The following is a 23,346-nucleotide window of genomic DNA, read 5'->3' as shown; positions in this document are numbered from 1 at the left end:
CTGGAGAGTTGGTAGTTATATACAGTCTGTATAAGTGTGGTTAATCCAATAAACATTATCGTATTAACTACAACTATTAGCTATTTCCACTCAGATTGAAACGCACCAAAACTTTAAATCAACCAGCGTGACCTGGGTGTTTTGAACCACACTTCGGAGCACCATCGCTTCATAAACCCGACACACAAGGATCCCATCCCAGTATTATCCACTACACGGCACACTACACATACTCGGACATACTGAATATATATATATAAACCTAACAGTTCTTTAAACAAAATGCAAATATATATTGTGTTTTATAAAATTAAATCTCACCTACAGAGGCAAAACACGAAGACGTCAACAAACAGCAATCTCCAGCAGAGTCAAGCAGCAGAGATCGCTTTAGGAGAAATCACGTGACCGATGCAGCTGAGGTGTGGTACGGCGGTGACTTGCCAAGTTAGGAAGCGGCAACTTTCAGCTCTTTTGCATTCATGCGGTTCGCCGGTGTTGTTTACTTTTTTTTTTTTTTTTAATGGTGATTTTGATTTCTTAACATCATTGTGACCTCAGTTGTCATCCTCGTTAATTAAGTTCCAGTTCCTTTCTGAAGGACTCTAGGTTTAAAATGTGTTTCTTGTATTTTTATTTGCAGGTAAAACGTATTCTGCCCTCAGATAGAGGTATACAAGCACTGTCACACTTAAGTTTTTCAATTATAGACACTGTTGCATTCTTGTATTGTTATGTGTGGTGGTTGAGCTGCTCATATGAAGCCTCATACTGCCACTACAGTCGTTACAGTGCCAAAAAAGACTAACAATGAATTTAATATTTTAAAAAAAGGTCTTATTTGGACTTATCTGTCATGTTGGAGCAGTAGCGGTTTTTGGGCGACGTGGGCGGTTGCACAGGGCGGCATCGTGGTGGTGGCGGTATCACGGGCATCGGCAAAAAAAAAGAAAAACGTTGCTCGTACTCATGCTGCTCCGACATCATGCCAGCGCATTTTGGGAATGGCATAGGCACCGATCGGTTTTCTATCGCCCATTTGCTGGGAGTAAGAGCGCCCTCCGTTTGTGAGGTGCGCCTGCTTGAAAAGCTCAAACACACACAACAGGTGCCGAGAGGAGACACGTGGGAGCGCAGTTGCTAATAATCACGGGGTAAGGACACATGGCATGTAGAATTAAACTCAAGCACACAAGACAGAATCAAACAGGAACAAGGTGAACTCAGAAGCAGAACAACACATACAGGAACAACAGAACAAGAACAAAAACATAAGCCACATCTCAAAATCCAAAAAAGTCCACAACAAAAACAAAATGCTGGAATAAAGGCACAGGGACCACGACGGCGTGATTATTAAAGTACTGAATGCAAAGTTAGAAGGAAAAAAATGAACAAAAGAGGAAAAGATGCGGCTGTGAAGACAGACTTCACAATCCAGCAGGAAGAAACAGCAACAAAGAGCTGAATGATGCACATCTGTGACTGCGTTCAATACAGATCGGGGCTTTGACATAACAACTCATACAACAATATTTACTCAGACTTACTGAGTAAATAACTAATTCACATATTTGATAAGCCAAGCCAACTTTATTAATACAGTTCTTTAAAACAGCAAGTGCCGACCAAAGATAAGAACAGAATAAAAACTGAAAATCGTTTATGGGAAATCAGTTTAAGACAATATCAGCTGTCACACTGTGACCAATGAAAATAGGTGGGTTTTAAGAAGGGACTCTTAATGTGAAGAAGATAAATAATAAATTAATTCAAATCTGTTTCATGCTTGGGGCTTTCACAGGGTGAGAAACCAGAAATACCAGAAATACCGATTGTTTCTCTTTCTCTTCTCACTTTGTGTGAAGTTTATGTTAAAAATATGTTACACACAGCTGTGTTAATAATATATTAAAAAGTAAAAAAAAATCTTATTTCTTTTCATTTTTTTATTTTCCTTTGTTTGCTGTTTTTCTGAGTGCATGGACCAAAATCATTACAAGTATATTTAGTGCATATTTAAACACACACAAAATCAGCAGTGCAAATGTTCACAAATCGTCCACGCCAAGTTCAACATCCATTCATTGTCACAGAGCAGCACTAGTGTGAATGACTTTACTTCATCACGATGGTTCAAACAATAACTTAGTGTTAACACAAAAACAACAGTTATAATTTTGAGCAGCAGTGAACAGAAAAGTCTAAGTTTAGGATTTTTATCAGTGTTACACGCTTTTTTCTTCCTATTTATTTTGCAGGGTGGGATTGTTCAGTACACATTTGTTTGCATTATTTAATTCATGTTTGCTTTAGTTCACATGGAGCTTTAACAATCCCTCTGATTATATTAGCATCAGGGTATATCATGGCATAACAATAAAACAACTGTTTTCATTTCATTGTGGAGATGTTGGACATTTATCATGTCTAAAACATACAGTCTCAATGGTACCTTCTGGTAAAATAAAAGTAAATACATTATTATTATAAAAACTGTTAAAAACAGAGGATGACACAGATATTTTAATAAATTACTTTTAACAGTATTTTTCATATTAAATGTACTTTAGTGTTTACAGTAGACCTGCACATGTGCAAATATTGACTCTTTATCATTCAGTCAGTTTGTGTTGATGCAGAAAAGCGTTTAACTTCCTGGTTTGCATTTCTGTATAGTCATGCTGCCATCAGCACATCAGGAACTTCCTCATTTTTAAAGTTATTCATTGAACCTGATCAGAGATATTCACAGTTACTTTCATCAGTTATTTTACCCAGTGCACAATACATTTCTTTAATTACTTATTTAAGGTTTTTTTTATTGGTGTCAAATAAATGTGGTGTTTTTCATGCCTTCATCCTCAAGCTTTGGGACATCTCAGTGTTCTGCAGCAGTTGTAACAAATAAAACTTTGACCTGATCACTATTTCAGTCTGCAGTTCAAAGCATTTTTCTCCAGCACTTCCCAAAGATTCCCACTTAAGAATAAAGGTCTGGACTCTGGTGGCCAATTTATGTGTGAAAACCATGAATCCCAGCTTTTACACTAAAGCTCAGGGCTGCACTAAATGCTGGTCATCGGTAGGTTTTCAACAAACTTTTGCCATCTGGGTTTTTCCTCAGAATTTTGTAATATTAATCCAAAAAACACAAACAAAAGGAAAAAATAAGAAAACAATCAGAAAAACATCCTTTCACTCAAACCACAAACAGGCTAAGAGTGAAGTAGACGAGTGTGTGTGTGTGTGGATGCATTTATGGCTCAATAAATGCATATGGGAATATTTTTTCAAGGTGCATTCAGTGACTGTGGTCCTGTTCTTGTGTTTTTACAGAGCTAAACAAATGTATTCAAATTTAGTCATTGTGAATTCCCCTGGTGGAGAAAAGCACCAGTGTGTTTCTGTCCATCAGAAACACACTGGTGGCTTTTTATTCAAAATGATATTATATATATTATATGAGTCAAGACCTCACTCGTATTGGAGGAGTTTGTGTTGCTGGGTGAAGGTGGTCTAATAAATTTGTTAAAAGCTGTGTATAAATAAATGTAATAAAATGTGTTTATGTTGAAACAACGTGCGTGTCAGTGCTTTAATTTTCCTAAAGAAAGCTTTTATATTTCTATAAGCGCTTCATTGCACTTCAGCTGAGTCCTCAGTAGGAAGCTTGACTGGACGTTGCTTCTTATGTTGAAGAATTTGTCGCTGTACCACAAAACCAATGGCAACAAGAGCAACAACAACAACAACAACAACGGGAGCAACAACCTGAAGAGTTGGAGGTCCAACCCTTTCAGCATCATCCATGTTTCCATCTGCATCTCCTTTTTCCATGACTCGTTTCTCTGACAAGATTTCATGTGTTGCAGCTGCAGAGAAAAGAGAAGTCACAGATGGAGAGAAACTGGATCATGAAGCTGGGAGGAAGTTTTCAGTTTGCATTTAATGAGCTCCACAAACTCACCTGTGACTGTGAGGTCAATGAAGTGACTGATCTCAGTGTGAACTCTTTTACTTCTCACAGGGTTCCTCACTGCTACGTGACACTCATACATCCCAGTGTCATTAAACGTGACGTTCTTCAGGATCAGAGAAACATCTCCATCCTTCATCTCCGGGTCCCTCAGCTTCACTCGGCCATGAAAAGATGGATGTTGGTAGTTTTCATAGGAGCGTTTGTTCCTGTAGAAGTAGACGTAGCCGTCTGTGATCAGGTCAGATCTGCTCCACTTCAGCACTGAGATTATTTCATCCGTGGAAATCTGACACTGGAGAGTGACGTCATCTCCAAGCTTCACCTGAACATCCTGCTGAAGAGCTGAAGACATGAAAATGTTTTCGTTTCATAAAACTTTTAATTCATTACTAATCCCAAAGGAAATCAATTAATGATGGTTACCAGTTGCTCCCGCTCACAATAATAAAAGATTCACTCAGACAGAAGAAGGCAATCAAATAAAAAAATATATTATTTATTTCATATTATATACATATCTATATTTTACATATAGAAGCACGATCACAGTCGTGGTCGTGCTTCTATATGAAAAATCATCTGTAAAGGCTTTTTATAAAGAAATTCAAACTCCACAGGAAGGAAACGCTCCCTGCAGAGAACGCTGGAGTCCGGACTCATGCTCCCTCATATCACCTGCTTTTTTTATTGTGAAAATAGGAGAAAAATTAATCTAATTAATTAGAGGCTTTTTAATTTATTAATCTCGATTAATCACATTTAATAGCACTAGAAATTCTGACCCAAAGCGCAAATGTTTTTTTGGTTGTTTTTTTTTTTTTTTCATTTAAAAGCCTTTTAGTGGGCAACAGAATCTAGTAATTGACATGGACATGAATATTGTAAACTCAAGCTCTTAATTTCGGGGGGGGGGGGGCACTTAAACTGCATTTCAATGCAAAACAGAGAAACAAAAATAATATCCCTGGACAAAATTGGGCAGATTTAACTATAAAGTGCTATTTTAAGTACATTTCCATTATCGTTTTGTCTTTAAATAATAATAATAACAATTTCAACATAAAGTGCAGTTTTTCAGAGGCATAAAAGGTTATTTGACCATCTTCACCTTTAAACTCTTAGTAACCTTAGCTAAAATTATTTTGTATGAGGATCTGGTGTAGATCCACCACACCAGGCAAGACCCCAGGTGCAGGCTGTGTAAAAATGCCCCTGAGACAATCCAGCACATAACAGCAACAGTGGTGGCTAACCAACCGGACATAGTGGCGGTAGTCAAACAGAAGAAGGCGGTCTTAGTGAAAGATGTAGCGATCCCGAATGACAGCAAAATCAGGAAGAAGAAATACCAAGGGCTCAGACAAGAGCTGGGGAAGATGTGGAGGGTGAAGGTAACAGTGGTCCCAGGTCCTTGGCACAGTGACTCCAAAGCTAGGTGAGTGACTCCAGCAGATCACGGGAACAACATCAGAGATCTCTGTCCAGAAGAGCGCAGTCCTGGAAACAGCTAAGATACTGCACAGTATCTATATTAAAAAAAAATGCCCTCTCGCCCTCCCTGTGGGGGCGATCTATCCTTCAAGCTCGGGTCCTGTACCAGAGGCCTGGGAGCTTGAGGGTCCTGCGCAGTATCTTAGCTGTTCCCAGGACAGCGCAGGACCCTCAAGCTCCCAGGCCTAATTGGTACGTAACTCAGCTTTGTTACGATCTCTGCCTTCTATTGTTCTTTTATAGTAAACGCTCATTATGCAGGAAGTGTGGGCATTAGTGGGTGGCCAGTAGCTTTGCAGCGGGGTCGCTACTGATTTTCAATGCCACGCTAACAGAAGTGCTGCTGCTTTGCCTTTCACCGTCTGTTTCCGTTTGCGAGGGTTCTTTTTCCCTGCTGCTGCCAGCCTCTTAAGAGTGGACGTTGGCATGGACAGCGGCTACATACATGCCGGCTACGGTAGGATGTTTTGAGAAGGTAGGACGTTTTGTCAGAACACCGGCTACGGGAGTCGGGTGGCGTACATGTCGATTGACTGAACTATTAAACTAAAGTAGTCGGGCGGACGGCAATTTGGAGTATATACACACACACAGAGAGAGAGAGAGATGTTGGCTATAGATAGATAGAGAGAGTGAGAGTGAGAGAGAGAGAGATCTATATATGTATATATATAGAGAGAGAGAGAAGTTGTGGGAGTTAAAATATAATCATGTTCTGTTCACTCACCTGTTAACTCAGAAATTAGACACAAAAACAGAAGAATTTTAAAATAAGCCATGTTTAAGAGGAGGATAAAGTCCAAAGAGAAGCCGCAGCAAAGTCGCAAGTGAAACAGTGAGAGATTTCCTGCTAAGTGAAACTGATTTCCAAGTAAGCCTGTGGGTGGAACATTTAAAGGGAAATGTGTCAGTGCGTGGTGATGCTGGCTCTGACTCAGCTTTATGTGTTTCTTATGATCTTGTGTTGTAGTTTATTCTGATTATGTGTTCGGTTTCAGACTTTTCTGTTCTTAGGATTGTGGTTCTGTACTCCCTGTGTTCTCGGTCTGTGCATTTCCTGTTTTATTTTGAAAGTCTGTATCTTATGTCAGTGTGTTCTCGTTTGTGTCCTCCCTGTCCTCTTTGTCCTTTTCACCTCTGGTACTTATGGCCTGCTCGCTGTCGTGCAGGCACATTTGCGATGTTCTTGAAATCTTCAGTAACTTTGGATATTTTGTCAATTTGGACCAGAACCTTTGAGAAATGTTTCCAGTATATTTTTTTAAGTCTATGACATGAAGTGCTGAAGCATTTCAAAAGGCAAAAGGAGAGTTCAACTTGATAATAGACAGGTGTTCCTAATAAAATGGCCACCATAACTAAATCCACAGTATGGCCAGTATGGACATTTTGTGGTGGTTTAATAGCCCTCCACCAGAGGGCGCTTTAACACAATCAGATGTGTCTGTGATGCCTTTGTTAGTTTTCTTTTAAAGACAGTTTCATCAGTATGCAGAAACTCCAACACACTGTACATGAAGACAGTTTATTAATGGAGTTTCCTTCATATCACCAAATCTTGATATGCATCTATTAAAAATAAGAGTTAGAATAGATCATAACAAAGTCAAAGTCTCTTTGCAAAGTTGCATCCTGTGTTTTTTTTCCCCTTCAAGCAAACTTGTTATTAAACATTTTATAAAACAGGGTTAAATTTTCACATTATATTTTATAATGAACAATGATCCATCGTGTAGATACAGAAAAAGCTGAGTGCAGCTGTACCTGAGATTTATTTTGTCCATTAAATGAGTTACAATCAACTCAGCTCTGCTGTCAACAGACATCAAACTTCACAGTAACTAAGATTCATGTGTGAAATCGTTCCTGCTGTTTTAAGTCTGTGGCTCACATGAACTTTATCTGCTTTGAAGAAAACTGAAGTGTGTTTGGGTTCACTACAGCAACTCACGTTTTCCGTCAGACATCTTTGTGAAACAAAGAAGCACACAAGAAGATCAAGTGAGACGAAAGTTTATTGAACCTGCAGAGAAACCAGATCACTGCTGTGGAGACGACAGCACACTTAGAAATAACAGGAAAGTTACTGAACACATGAAAACATGACACAATCAATAACTTTATTCAATCCAGCTTAATAATTTATTGAAATGAAAGCATAGTACAAATAAGCAATTGGAGTTAAAAAAAAAAAAAAGAAGTCATAGGTCGTGTCCAAATTCATGGGCTGCATCCTCCTGAGGACCCGTCCTTCGCATTCTACGTGGGCCGGGTCCTCAGAAGGTCGGGTAGGCCGGAAGTAAACGGCTGTGAAATCGGACGGTCCAGCCTTCTGATTAGCGTCACCGCTGTTGCGGTGGAGTTTGATAAACTCGGCCGTCTGCTCCTTGCTATGTAAAATATAACAGGACACTGGCGTTGACGTTTATTCAGCTGTGTAAAAACCAAGGAGGAACCCAGTTTTATTTTATCTAATCTAATAACTTTAATCTCAGCCAAACCGATTTACTCATGAACAAACAAAACACTGAAAAAAGCCCAACAATAACATTTTTAGGTTGTCTAAGTGACTTATACATCACGTTTAACCTGAGTAGCAAAAGTCCGTGGGGATCTGAAAATGATGTGCCGGGAGTTGTGCCGTTCTCGGCGGCTTCAGTGACCCTCGAGCTCCCGGCTAGCTATCGAGCTGGTGGGTAACAGACGTCTCCGAAAACCTCGAAGCACTTTTGCAAATATGCGATGTCTTGACAAACCGAGCAGATATTTGATGTTTACACAGCTACATTCTCATCTGAAAATATGTTAAAAGTTTATTTTGTGACCCAGAAAGATTAATAAGAGTAATTTTAAAACTTAGTAGCGGCCGCCATTGTTGGCAGCTGAAATTTGGCTGGGCCGCGCTATGAATTCTGGGATATGGTGGGCCACGAAGGACACACCCAACCCATCCTTCAAATTCGGGGAAAAGGAGGACGCATTTGTCGGCTGCATTCGGAGGAGTCTACGAATTTGGACAGCCTTCGGCGCGTCAAAGTGACGTAATCGGTCTACAAATGCGGCCTCAGGAGGAGGCAGCCCATGAATTTGGACACGACCATAGAATCAATTTATAGACCAAAATGTATTCTCAACTTCTCATCAAAGTAGCCACCTTTGGCAGATATAACAGCTGAACACAGCCATGGCGTTCTTTCTACAATGTTTGACACTTGTAGGTTGCTTTGCTTTCACTCTTCGGTCCAGTTCATCCCAAACCAGGTTGATGGGATTTCAGTCTGGAGACCGTGCTGACCACTCCATATTTTCAAGCTTACCAGAGGGTACTGCATGGCGCTGCAGAATGCTGTGTAACCATCCTTTCGCCTACTCGATGGCGTACACAGATCCTGCGTGATGAACCGAAGATTTCAGAATATAATTCATCAGACTACAAGACCTACATGTAAGTGTTATGATGGTCTGTCTCTCCTCCATTGTTAATTACTTTTTCTCACCATTTTCTGTAGCAACAAGGACAATACTGTTCCCCTGCTGTTCATGAGGCCATGGTACACCAGTGTTCCAGCGCTGCTTTTATGCAGACAGAGGGGGTTGTGGGTAATCCAGAAGCATTGGACCACCTGTAAGAATTTATTATAATTAATGAGGTTAATTGAAATGATTCATCTTAAAGTAAAAGTACAAGGAAGCAACCGAAATGGCAAAATAAACACGGGGAAAAAGACTCGCATTAACCATGAAAACAGACACAATTTATTAGTCATCTAAGCTTTATTTATATTAGGATTAAGACTAAGATTGTTATATTTTCTTTTCAGATACTACAAATAAACATCAGTGTCAGTCTGCCTTCATTCTGTCAAGCTGACAAACAAAGCAGAGTTAAAGTGAGGTCCTCAACCTCTCCTATCCTGTAGTCCTGACCCCAAACACACTTCCAGTGTGTATAGTACCAAATCATAACAACAATTGCATCAGTGTGCTTTATAAGGCTATAATAAGGTAAAGACTACCATAATATCACCATGGTCACTTGTGCTGTGAACTTGACCTGTTCTGGAGCCAATTAGAAATCCGCAGGTATGAAATCACCACCTTGTGCTATCCTCGCCCACTTATCAACCAGTCAACATCCACTTATAGCACCACGCAGTCAGGATTGTGGAGGACTGCATGGGGACACGTCTCACATAAGTGACCTGACCCGACCTTAGATGGAGACATTTGCTTCCACATAAAGATGTAAGGCAAAAAAAGTGTGTATTATTAGGGTGACAGGTGCACATTAGAACCCTGAAACTTTAAACATTAATGCTTTCTATCCCACAGCCTGACAAAGCAGACGTGGAAATCTCTGCAGTTTGTCCCAAAAGGAAATTAAATCGATCAATTAAAAAGCTGTTTCTTGATCTTTCATCTGGATGACAACCTGCCCTACAGCACAAGTTACCATGGCGACTCACCCCAGTAAGAAGGGAACCACCTTCGTGGTACAGAAAACCCAGGGTAGACCTGCATGTACACCCTTAGTCCTACAGAGCAAATCATGTCTCCTCCATCATCAGTTATCAGGAGAGCAGACAGTCAAAGTACAAGAATTCAAACAAACACAGAGATTCTACTTACAGAGCAGACACAGCACAGATGTTTCCTTCATCGTCCTTCTCACTCATTTCAGCTTTTTTTCATTTCTGTCACTGACACCAAGTAAAGCCGCCCTCTTCCTCTGAGCACCTTTCTGTTGGTACAAAAACAGTATATATATATTTAACAGGTTTTTATTTCCTTAAAACAGTTTGAATTAAAACCTAGGAGAAGAGAAAAAGTTGATATTTTCGAACAGAAAGTTCGTACTTTCTGGGACGGTGACTCAAACTTACAAGTAGAGTACAGATCAACATAGTCATGTATGGCATGTGTAGAACAACTCAGATTACTTGGTTGAGTTGCATGTCTGCAGAACGCAAATATGTGAAGATTTACAATAAGCCAAGCTGTGGATCATATCTTTGCTGAAGGAAAATACAGAAAACAGCATTGCAATATGAATGAGCCAGTTTCTGACGAGGAGGATGATAGAGAGCATCAACACAGACACATCTGATGAGGAGGTCACAGGTGCTGAAGCTGCTTCTGCTGAAATATACAAATCCAAAAGTGCAGCACCTCCTGGCTCACATGGCAGGGCATTAACCTGGGCTCACCAGGTTTGCTGTGACAAGAATAAGTGTCTTTTTATGCCATTGGCAAGAACGACATCATTGCTGTGACAAATCTTGAAAGAAAAGAAGTTGATGGCGACATTTGGAATGAGACTGATGAAGAATACGTGGATTCCCATGTTCTTGTATCTGTAGTGTACAGATCCGAATACGAGACCACTGATACTCTCTGGGATTCGTTAATTGGATTAAAGCATTCTGCAGTTTACACTCAGAATTAAACAAAATACTACATAACAAATATCTATAAAATACCTGTAATATTCTCAAACATTTCCAACATCCCCACATTAAAAACAATAACCAACAATAATCCTATAAAGACAAATGAAATTCCCACACTTTCTACTCATACCTTACCCACCTCCTCCTCCTCCTCCTCTAAGAAACCAATAAACTGTTTGTGGGCCCCGGGGCATCATTTTCCCCGATATTTCACAATATCGGAACCAGGAAGCAGCAGGTGAGCAACAGTATCATTTATAATTGCTAACATGAAAATTATACAACTTAGACGAGTTTGTAGAATTTTGATATAGATCTTTCTGTGCTTTTTTATTGTAGACCAACACCGTAGTGATGAGACGCAGATAGCAAAGAAGACAAGTACGACTAGAACTTACACACACCGACCACGACCACCACGTATACACTCAGCTGAAAACCTGTAAATAAAGGTTTTCCTATAAACCTATAAATAAAGGTTTCAACAGTCCTCCAATTACTGTCTGTTTACGTCACTGCCCAATAAGCCTGCAGAATATATTAAAGATGTAAAAAGAGTCCGGAGTCCGCCCGTTCCAAGCTCTTAGCTCTCATCTTCAGAGGTGACAGCGTAGTCCATTTCCATGGAAAATGCTCCTTCTGGTAATACATGGCCAGCAATCCAGGCAAATCTGATATATAAATCATGGCAGCTTGTGATGCAAAAAACAGCTATTCCTCAAATCTACAGATTTACACAGGTGAGCCTGTGAGTGGCATCCTTGAGAAAAATCAGGGAAAATATCTAGTCCTGGAACATCTGGAAATGTCATTCCACATATTGAATGGAATAGTACTTACTTATTTACACATCTATTTAGTTAAAGCTTATCTCACTGGCTTTCTAGATTAATGCAGGACAAGTGCAGCACCAGGATTCTGACTTTGGAAACGCCAGACTGATATAAAAGTTTGTTTTTAACATCATATCATTTCTATGTATTAAAAGCAGACATATGCACACATGTATAAATCAATAAAACAGCACCTGATCTATCATTGTTAACTTTTGCTACTTATTTAAACAGCAACATCCAAAGTGAAATTAAGTACAGTCTTCCTTTATTTTTTTTATCATTTTCATTTATTTTAATAATTACTGTCATACTGGCCAGCTGTCTCTCATCTAACGAGTGAGAGAAAAAGACTGGACTGAAATCACATCATCAGAGAAAAAGTGACACTACCAGTAGAAATCCATCTCCTGACTTGTCTTTTGACTTCGACAGCGGCATTCAATGAATTAAAAAATAAATAAATAAATAAATAAAACACACCCACTTCAAGGTGTAGACTCAGCCTCTCTGTTGGTTTTACAAAATCACAGCATCCTGGGACATTTGATGGGCAAAGCCAGGCTTCATGAAACACTAAAACATTTGAAGCATTTCTGTTGGAATTGCACCGAAGTTTCTCAAAAATCTGACACCTTCTCAACAGTGACACCTGCTGGCTAATTTGGTTTTCACCACATATTTATGACACTTGTGTGAAACTGTGATGCAGACCAGTCCTGCACAAATCCAAACAAAGACAATTATTATACCAGAGTCTCGGTAATTTTTGCCAAATTTATGACCAACTGTTGAATTTGTAATAAGAACAAGATTAACAGAAAGAGGGGCTTTTTTTCTTTGGTTTGTGCTCCAGCTCCTCACTAGAGGGCAGTATTGATGCACCTCTAAGCTGGTTTGCCAACCGAAGAAGAAGGAGGCAAAACAAGGAAGTGCTTCAGAAGTGCCGGTCAACCGCGGTATCGAGCCTCCTTTCTCTACCCATTTATAACACTTATCTTCAGCTTCACAGACCACCAGTACGAGATGGGGGGTTCGGGAAAGCTGTACTTTTTCCTCGGTGTTCTCCATGTCTGCTATGCCTCGTCTGCAGGTGAGATTTCAGCCTTGAAGGCTAGCCTAGCCTAGCCTAGCCGACACTACACTCTTGAATCTATGAATCAGAAATTCAAGTGGCTGTTGATGTTGGTTGTTTATTTTATAAAGCGGGCGTCTGCGAACCGGGTCCGGAACCACCAGATGTCCCATAAGGACCCGGACCTACAGCCATAACAAGAAACCATAGTGGGGCAGCTTTTCTTGTTTTACAGTATCAGCAGTGGCTTGACAAACGCAAAGCAAATTATTCTGTGCAAAAAAGAAAACGGACATTAATAATAGACTACTTATGGTCTGAAATCCTGGGCTTCTCCCTCTCTATGAGAGTGACTGCAGTTAGTTCAAGTCCAGTCTTTGACGGTTTGCAGATTGTTGCCTCTTATCAGGCGAGATGAGCCCTCTTGATCAATTTATTTAGTATAATTTTAGTATTTGGTGTCACTGTATCACTTTTACACAGATACTAACATGTTTAGTAAAGCTGAGGACAATGAAACATGTTACAGCAGTGATAAATGTTTTGGAAATTTGAGGGTTTATGTTTCTTTTGTAGATTTCATTTGTAAGAGTCTTCACAGTCCATCCAATATTAAGGATTACTTGTGTTGTAAAAAAAAAATAAAATTGTAACCACAATTGAGCATTTGAGTCTGTGAACCACAAAACCTTACTTTCAAAATAATGGCACTTTTAATTGTGGTATAGTCTATAAATGGTTACAAAGTTGTTTAAATGACAGGAAACAATACATACAGCTCCACTATTACAATTCAAATACCACAGTGATTAGCACTAGGACCGTACTGATTAATATTTGTAATTCAGACCATTTTAAATATCTACTTTGTGCTGATGATACAAATAATGTCTTCATATTATACTGGCAGCTGCTAGTGCTGCCCCTCAGCCTACTAGTCTATGCACACGCTGTATTAATGTGAAAGTCTCAGGTGATTTCTAGAGTTTTCACATTCGTAAGATTTTCAGCAAACGTGACCTCTGACCTTGAGCTCGTGGTTACTGAAATTCAAACTCGTCTGCTTAATTTAACGGGCATCCATGAAAACGATCGACATGATAAACAAAGTGGTAAAGATCATATAATGCTATCACCACCTGATATTTAGCATCTTTAATAACAGTTTGTTAAATGCAGAATTGAACATCACACTGCTGGAATAAAACCTTTTACTTTTTGGGGTTGTTTAAATGTATTTAAGCTCTTATATATGAGATTAGGGCTGCAGCTATTGATTACTTTAGTAACGAGTAATCAATCGTATATTCTATCAATAAGTCAAGATAAGAAATGCTTTTGTCTTATTAATGAGCAATAATAAATATTAAAAAGAGAAAAAACACGAGTCTTTGAGTCTAAAAGCTCCTAAATAGATTTTCATAGCAGACACACGTGGGTGAAACAACGACACGCTATAAAGCCGTGTGAAGTATCGAAGCAAAGAACTTGTATTGAGGATGTTTTTAATAATCAAATTACTCAATGAATCACATGAATCTAACACTGATTCACTAAAAGCTGCTTTTTCACAGACATTTACTGAGATTTGTTACAGATTCATCAGAGAGAAGTCGCTCTTTGCACACCGCTGATATAAAGACAACTCAGCTCATTTCTGCTCCGTTTCAGTAAAATCCGTATTACTGGCGAGCAATAAGGGGCCCTGCCTCTAAACACTCAGCGTGAGGACTGAGTCGAGCCAAAGCAATAGCAGCTTTAAAATGCTTGTGCAAAGAACCATTACTCCATCTGGTAATGTTCCTCCCTCCTTTTAGGGATAAGGAGCAAGACAATTTTTTGAGGGGGGACTAAGTTTATACAATTTGCAATAAGTTGTGTGCCACGGGCTTTCAAAATCATATTTATGTGACTAGTTTAAATATTCTAGTCCTGAAACTCTTACAAACGCCATAAAACCAGCTGAAACAATAACACAGTCAGTCAAACTGACGCTGAGTACACCCAGCAGCTTTTTAATCTCAGACAAGGCTGTGTGCTGCTGTAGATGTTAGTGAATCTTCCTTTAAACATTCAAGTTAGAATCAAATGCCTCACATCACACTACAATCTGACACCACAGCTTTTGGCCATCACAGAAAAAGGAAACATGAGTTCTGTCCATCGTCTGGGACTCTGAAATCTGAATAGCTGCTGCTCTCACTCTGAACCATGAGACAAACAAGAGCATCTGTACCTCTCAGCTCGGAGACTCTCTCTTCTCTCTGATGATGATGATTTGTCCATGACGGACGTCCTCAGTTCTTCCTGCAGATCCATCACCGTCTACACAACAAAGCACATACAGATGACGTCAGTGCAGCAGGCACAGTCTTACTGATACTGCTGCTGTTGTTTTAATTATAACGCAAAAATCAGTCACATTATTCAATTTGGCCTCATCAGAGTTCATGAACAGCACTCTGTTCAGGTGTCAGCCCTCTTATTGGAGCACACCGGCTGATGTTTGAATGAAAGGAAAATTCCCTTTCTTTAGTTTAATATTAGAAAATCTTTGTTACCTCAATAGTAGCATCACACACACCATCTCATACTTACTGGTTATCTATTAGTCAGTAAAAATGTTTGTTGTATGTTAAGATTAAGACTAGGATTTTTTTTTTCTTCATACATTAAAAAACTTCAATGTCGGCCTTCATCCTGTCAAGCTAACAAATAGCCCAGAGTTGAGTCGATTTTTTCCTCTGAACTCAGTAGTCCTGCAGGCCTGAAGGAGGATTTGCTCTAACCTCAGAGTTAACTACAAAAGGTCATTCACTGCTTACCAGCATATATTCAAATCATTTGTCGTTTGATAACTTCAAACAACAACAGCGGTTTCCTAAAGGCACTCTTTAAGGCTTTGTAAAGTAAGACCCTAAAATAGTATCATCAACACGGTAACTTGTGCTGTGAACTGTTCTAGAATCAGTTACGTTCTAGATTATAGATCAACAGGGATTGAAATCATCGCCTCCTGACCAATCAGTTCTCCAAAAGTTAGCGCCACTATTCCTGGAAGATCCCTTGGACCACTTTGTAGACCACTGGGTCTAATTCTCTCACATCTCCGTGTTTTCTTCATAGTTCAATTTTACCTTTTTATTTTATTTTTTTTATTTTCTCTTTTTGATGGCTTCAAACAAATTTCCTCCTGCCATGAAACAATCTACCTTACAAAACTCATACTGTATTTTTCAGACTTTAAGGTGCATTTGAAAACCTTTAATTTTTTCAAAAATCGACAGTGCACATTATAATCCAGTGCGCCTTATGTATGAATTCTCGTTGTGCTTACTGATGTTGAATCAATTTTATGGTAAGCTAAGAAGCCGCACCGCTTGATGTATTGTCGGAGCATTCCGGTTACTAGTGGTGCAACAGATCACGGTTGATCCGAAATCCGAACCGATCCCACTCCACGGTTCGGTACGCACGTGATCCGAAGATTCGAAAAAGAAAAAAAAATAAGTATGCGTATGGTGCGCGTGGTCAGTCTGTCAAGCGGTAGTTATGGTCAGCGCTAGCGGTCCAAGTAGCGGAGCAGAGTAGTTTGCGGCATTTAAGCAGCCCTTTACTGCCCAGTCCGACTGGGATAAAGCTATTACTAAAGCTAATGAGGTGTTTAGCTGCAGACGGGAGGCCGTCGTCTGTTGTGCAAAACAAGGAGTTTAAACTGTGATGAACGTGCTTGAGCCACGCTATGATATCTCGTTGCGCGTCCACTTCAGTGACAAGATCGTTCCAAGCATGTATGAGCAGGAGAAGTTTAAAGTTATGGCTGAACTGTCCCAGGCATCTTCTGTTGCTCAAACTACAAATGGGTGGAGCTCCAGGGCAACGGAAAGCCACGTGACCGTGACTGCTCGTTATATCACAGCGGAGTGGTATACAAAGCCCTGCACTGCCCTATAGATTACATTAGATTAGATGAAACTTTATTTATCCCTCGGGTGGGTTCAAACTGAAATTCAGTTTCCAGTAGCACAGCACTGACAGAAGTTGCAGAATGCGAGCAGAAATATACCATGTTTACACATTTATAAATACAGAGAATACAAAAGGGATAAATAGAATAAATAGGAATAAGAATACAAGGGAACGGCACATTTCAAGTATTGTGAGTCTATCACACCGTTGGATATTAACAAAAACTATTGCACAGTGAAAAGGCACTGCAGCTACTTGTTCCCCCCTCCTCTGTCCCCGTTTCCCCTCCAGCGAGGAGTTAAACAGTTTGATGGCGTGTGGGACAAAGGACTTTTTAAGTCTGCTGGTCCTTGACTTTGGGAGAAGCAACCTGTCACTGAACAGACTCCTCTGGTTGTTTATGGCCGTGTGCAGAGGATGCAGAGGCTGCCCAGCATGGTCCATAATGTCCATGTTGCACCTTAATTTGTTTTTATATAAGTGTGTGGAATCAGTCTTCAGTTGAATGTTTTTAATAGGCAAAAAATACTTAAGTAAACGGCGAGTAGAATTTTTTATCTTTTTTTTTTTCTATTTTTGCTGATCCGAAAATTGATCCAATCCGTGACTTTAAAACCGTGATCCGATCCGAACCCTGACATTTTTGATCCGTTGCACCACTACCGGTTACTGTAGTCAGAAGCGTCGTAGAGTAATGCATACTGCGCGTCAACATAATATTACCGTATTGTGTGTGCATAATGGACCTAAACTGGGGCTTGTTGAGAGACATGCGTACGAAGTAGATTTCAAACTCAAAGCTATCAGTCACGCAGCAACATGGGAACAGAGCAGCTGCAAAATCTGTCTGTCTTTGTTATTATGCTCTATGACTTTTTAGTTTACATTTTGACTGCACAATTGCGATCTTTTTGTTATGCACAAAAGAACATTGTTTTATTTTATTCATGGAGTATTATTTAATAAATCTTAATTTATTTTGGAGTATTTTTTTAAATGTGCATCTACATTGTATGTTAATAAAAGTGCCTGTGTGACATCTGGGACATGCTTTATATCGTGTATCAGCATCCAGCTAAAGATCATCAAGATATGAATTTTAGGCCATATCGCCAAGCCCTACGTGCAAATAATGTTAGAGTTTGTTTTGATATCAGCTAATAATAAATATAATTTGTAAGGATCTGAGTGTTATAAAAATAATGACTCTAGGTAGTTTATATCAAAATTTCAATTCAGATAAATTCACACATCTGGGAGGAGCTAGGAACAGATATCCATGCGTTACGATCGTTATAGTTTATTTTCCCTTGTAAATCTGCCCCTCAGCTGATTGGTCACACTGATTGGTGTACTGGCAACTAATAGTTTAACCACTTGATGCGCTCTCTGTGCTGCTATTTAGTTCTAAGTTGATGGCTGATAGTTGAAGCTTACTGTCCTGAGGAAGGAGACGTGGAAATCATTGTTGTTTGCTCCAGGTCAAAGTGATTAATGTGACTGATTGAACAGACATTCTTGGTGTGTTTTTGGTGTTTTTAGCACTGTGTAAGAGACTTCACAGCAGGTTGGAATCATGGAGAATAATACATATACCTTTTCTAAATCGCCAAATTAGGGTTTGACAGAAAGTTTAAATATAAAAGCATAAATGTTAGATATGAGGTCATCAAGTACACTCTAGGTGTCCTGTTTTAGAATCATACATTAATTCATTTAGAACAACAAGACTAATGTAAACTGTTGTTAAAAGCCAGGGATCAGGGAAACATAAAGACTTTAGAGCCTATTAAAAAACACCCCCCTACTAACCCTGTCAAGGCCAAGGAATCTTCTGGGAATGGTGACAGTTTTCTGGAGAACTTATTGTTCAATAGATAGTGATCTCATACCTGTTCATCTCTTATCTGGATCTTAACCCTCTGGGATTCAGGGTATAATTGGCCGTTTTTGATTACTTTTGATTTTACCTCTATATTTCACCTTTAAAAACTGTTAGTCTTGCCTTGTTTGGTATCGTGTTTTTTTTTTTCAGCACAACCTCAAATATCTGAGTTATTTTTTCATTTTGGTATATACTATATTAGCACAATTGATCTGAATTCAGACAAACAATTCAAAATCAGAGTAGAAAAAAAGTTATTTTTTACTGTAAAACCCACAAACATGTTTAATGAATCATTTTCATAACTTGAAATAGAAATTGTACATTTCTAAAAAATATGCACAAGTTTTGCAAACAACAAAGTTATATGGTACTATTTACCTAAAAATGCAGCCAAGGCCTCAGGCCTATTTTATATAACCATTTAAATCTATTTACAGAACAATCAGGTGTGCTGCATCAAATAAGAAGGCACACAAATTATTTGTGCCAGTCCAAAAAAATAGTTTGTGTGCCTAAACCCTGCAGGTCTGACAGCAGGAGGTGTATCAGTCCTGTTTTTCATGTGGAGACAGCGTTTACACTGGAATTTACCTTTGGTGGCTTTTTTGGAGCAAATGTGACATTCAGCAGTCTAACTGACACACAATACAAAACAATAACTACACAACACACTAACTATAGCCTCCAAACACGCTAAACGTCACTAATGTCTCACATATGAAAACTCGCTCTCTCTCTTTCTTTCTTTCGCTTGCCCGCTTTCCGTCGCAGGTGTCACTCCTAAAAACTTCCCCTTCTCCCTAAACAACTAAGTGCCACTTGTTGCCATATCATTTTTTGATTGGCTGACATGGTAAACTCTAACACCAATAGGGAAGGGGTGTTTTTTTCTTTTTCTTTTTTCACTCGCAAGCGGAGAGTTTTTGCCTGCGCTGTCCGTAGAAAATGCCATTTTTACCGTTCTTCCCGCTGTAAACACCACTGTTTTCTTCAGAAAAAAACATCGCGTGTATTTTTTTTCATAACTAGTTTTACGTGGCCCATCAACACAGTTCAAAAACTGGTATATAGTTTGAAGTTTGCACTTTCGACCCAAGTTGAAATGGAGACTCCGAGTTCCTGCACCTTGTAGCTGTGTCGTCTTAAATTGGTCATGTGATTTTGACACGCCGGTGCACCCGTTGACCCCAAAGGTTTAACCTGTCCTACGACACAAGTTACCATGACGATTTAAGGAGAGAACCACTGACATAGTTAAAGATGGGTGACCAGCATCTAAACTAGGGCTGCAAGATATTAGGGAAACCTGCGATATGCGATAACTGTGATCAATAAATCGATAACGATATGACTTGCGATAAAATAAATAAAAACAAAACACCCCCCACCCCCCCAGAATACATAATTTCAGTTTTACTGCAACAGTTTTACTTAAAGAAAGCTGCAGTATTAGCAGTGTAACAACAAAGTGCACTTTAACATTGAAACATTGTCCCAATAAAATTTTTCCTGAGGATGGAATTCTGAAAGACATCCTTCCCGGTCTCTATAATTAGTTTTAAATAAACATAACTTAAATTATATTGTGAGAGTCTGGAAAATACACAATCTCTAGCTACCGTGTTTTCAGTTTAAAGGCTTCGGTGAGGAAGTGTACTGTGAAGCTCATATATGGTTCCGTTGTACGACTTGACCATAGGTCTGTAGTGCTTGCGTAGTTTTCAACTTTGCTCAGTTCAAACATTACGGTCTTGCAGCATGTTTCGTACATTTGTGGAATGGCGACATGGGAAAAGTAGTTTCGTGAGGGGATGCGGTATCTCCGGTCCACTTTATGTATCAGACTGGTGAAGCCCTCTCTGCTAACTGTGTTTATAGGCATCATGTCTTTAGCCAGAAAATGTGTAATGGCCTCTGTTATTGCTTTGTACCGCTTTGACGTTTTCTCATAAGGAGTTCCACTTGAACAACTCTGATACAGAAACGACTGTTGGACTGCTGTGCTCTTTGTCTTAACATTAGCAACCTTTGTTTGGCTAACCCTATCTTACTGGAACTCTTCAAACAGTTCTCTGTGGTTGTACTGAAGATGATGGATGATCTGATATCCTCGTGTTGGTGTTGTTCCCTCGTCATCATTAATAATGTTGTTCCAGGTTCAACATTGCAAGTGACCAATCACCTTCTCCTGACGTCATCCGCGACCTCGAAAAAAACAAACGCCTTCAAAAAAATCTACCTCACTAGCGAGAAGAGAAACTGCCTCTGTAAGGACAATATGTATAATGCTTACCGTTAATTAAAGAAAGTATCCTGAAATGCAAAGAATTCAAGTTCCTGGATCGGCGGACAGAAGCAGTTTCTCTTCTCGCAAGCGAAGTCGATTTTTTTAAGGCGGTATTTTTCAAAGGCACAAAAGGGGGACGTCACAACAATGTGACTGGTCACTTGCAATGTTGAACCTGGAACAACATTTATTATGATGATGTGGGAACAACACCAACATGAGGATATCAGATCATCCGAAGATGATGGTGGAGATTAGTTGTGTTTCCTCAGGTGGTTGCCACGAGTGTTCGGCAAGTTTTGCAGAGTACCTGTGTTTGGAGAACGTTGTCTTTATCAAATCCAATGTACCTCCACATAAGTGAGGTACAATTTTTTTTACCCACGAGTTCATAGTCAGTAGCGTTCTCATCATGCATCTCGCTCTCAGCCATTACAACTCTGACTCTTTGCTGCAGCGTTGTTCGCTCCCCACCTGCGTAGGAGGCGGGCCTCTAATCCATTTGATTGATTAAGGCTGTGAAGGGCTCTATTCGACTGGTCAAATCTGTAAAGGGGTTTCTTTGATTGGTAAATTGTTTAAAGCACATGTGTAAACATTTTAAGGTACCCAATTATCGCAGTTTTCGCCATCTTTTACAATGGGCCCATCGCACAGGCTGATATCGCAATGACAATAAACTTTCGATTTATTGTGCAGGCCTGATCTACACCTTCTGTCCTACTAAGAAAATCATGTCTTCTCCTCCATCATCAGTTATCAGGAGAGCAGACAGTCAAAGTACAAAATTTCAAACACAGAGATTCTACTTACAGAGCAGACACCTCACAGATGCTTCCTTCATCGTCCTTCTCACTCATTTGAGCTTTTTTTCCAATCTCACACCAAGTAAAGCCCGCCCTCTTCCTCTGAGCACAAGCCGTTCTGTTGGTACAAAAACAGTGTTGGTAAGGTAAACTATATAAAATATATATCACACTGCAATACTTTTTAATTTCCTTAAAACACTGAATTAAACACTTAAAGACAAAAAAGGTTCTTATTTTTTAAAAGAATGTCATTGGTTCGAGAACAGTGACTATGGCTTATTTAAAGAAAATCATCTGACACGTCTACTAATCTTCCCCAGTAAACATTGTCGTTATTTTACAATCAGGTTTTTGTTAACATCTACTAGTGGCTGAAAAAGGGAAAAGAACCAGTGACACGGACATGTTAGTGTTTGCCAACGTCAGTTTGTCGTACCTCTTAAACATTACCTGGTCGCTTTTATTAGAATTTGAAACGAGAGAAAGGTTTCTGCTCAATTTTTGTTTTATGCTCTCATATTATCCATTCTAATAAAACAAACACTTTCATCAGTGTGAATTAATAGGTTACAAACCTGGATTCTGGCTTTGGAAAGCCGTAATTTGGGCTGGGTCTTCTAATTATAGACCATAATGTTTTTAATACTATCGTTTCTATTTATTACAAGCAGGTAAAAGCACCTGTCGATATATCAAGAAAACAACACCTGATCTTTCATTGCTGTTTTTCCTCTGGGTTTATCAAGACCTGTTTACTTAAAAATGGAGATTTAAACTATAGTTAAATCAATTTTCTTATTGTAATGGAAAGATAACACTGCAAGTCACATACATAAATTTAGATTTAACTTCATGTCTGAAGTTAAAATCTAATTAAATAAATTAATAGAACTTGGTCTTGTCTTTTGTCCCCCAAACCCCATGTAGGACTTCCGAAACAAACATGTGATCAGTAAAGAAGGAGAAAACCCCCCCCCACACACACACACACACAACGCCCACTGGGCATAAAAAGGTGTGCCCAAGTGAACAGACCAGCTAATGATCGAGTCAAGTTGTTGCACTCTCAGTTTGTTTGTTGGTCTAATCGCACCATCCTTGGACATTTATTACACTGATCTTTAGATCCTCTGAATCCCACCACAAGATGGGGAATATCTCTCTCTTATTCGGCCTGACTGTCGGTGTCTTACTTCCCTTGTTTACAGGTGAGATCCGTCAAAGCAGCTATGGCTTTTGCGAGCTTATCCTTCAACTGCATCTGAGATTGTGTCTGTTACAGTTTTCTTGGTCTGAATTTTGATTAAACCGCTTTTACTGTAACCCAGCAACGATGGGGAAGGGGGGGGCACAATCCAGTGTACTCCTATAATCTCTAGCAGCTCATACGGGTGTGTTAGCATTAGCATCAAGTGTCTGGCAACTGCAGACAGCAGCTACCGCCGGCTACAGCTAGCTAGCACTGAACAAAGCGCAGGCCAAAATGGACATTAACACGAAGGAATCGCTCCAATTAGCTGTAACCGGTGCTAAACCGCTGGCTAAATTCACCGTAATCTTAA

General features: G+C 39.5%; 1 protein-coding gene across 1 annotated transcript; it reads right to left on the bottom strand.

The window, feature by feature from the left end:
* Positions 1-1,967: 1,967 nt before the first annotated feature.
* On the bottom strand, positions 1,968-6,379 carry LOC134617623 (uncharacterized). The gene is made up of 3 exons (XM_063462932.1): positions 6,201-6,379; positions 3,971-4,324; positions 1,968-3,875 (listed from the first exon to the last, which is right to left on the bottom strand). Exons 1-3 carry the CDS (start codon positions 6,250-6,252, stop codon positions 3,640-3,642), a joined length of 642 nt encoding a protein of 213 aa, XP_063319002.1. The 5' UTR covers positions 6,253-6,379; the 3' UTR covers positions 1,968-3,639.
* Positions 6,380-23,346: the final 16,967 nt, after the last annotated feature.

Source organism: Pelmatolapia mariae, linkage group LG3_W (assembly GCF_036321145.2).
Source record: "Pelmatolapia mariae isolate MD_Pm_ZW linkage group LG3_W, Pm_UMD_F_2, whole genome shotgun sequence".
Classification (NCBI taxonomy): Eukaryota; Metazoa; Chordata; class Actinopteri; order Cichliformes; family Cichlidae; genus Pelmatolapia; species Pelmatolapia mariae.
This window is presented reverse-complemented; position numbering and strand designations above follow the sequence as displayed.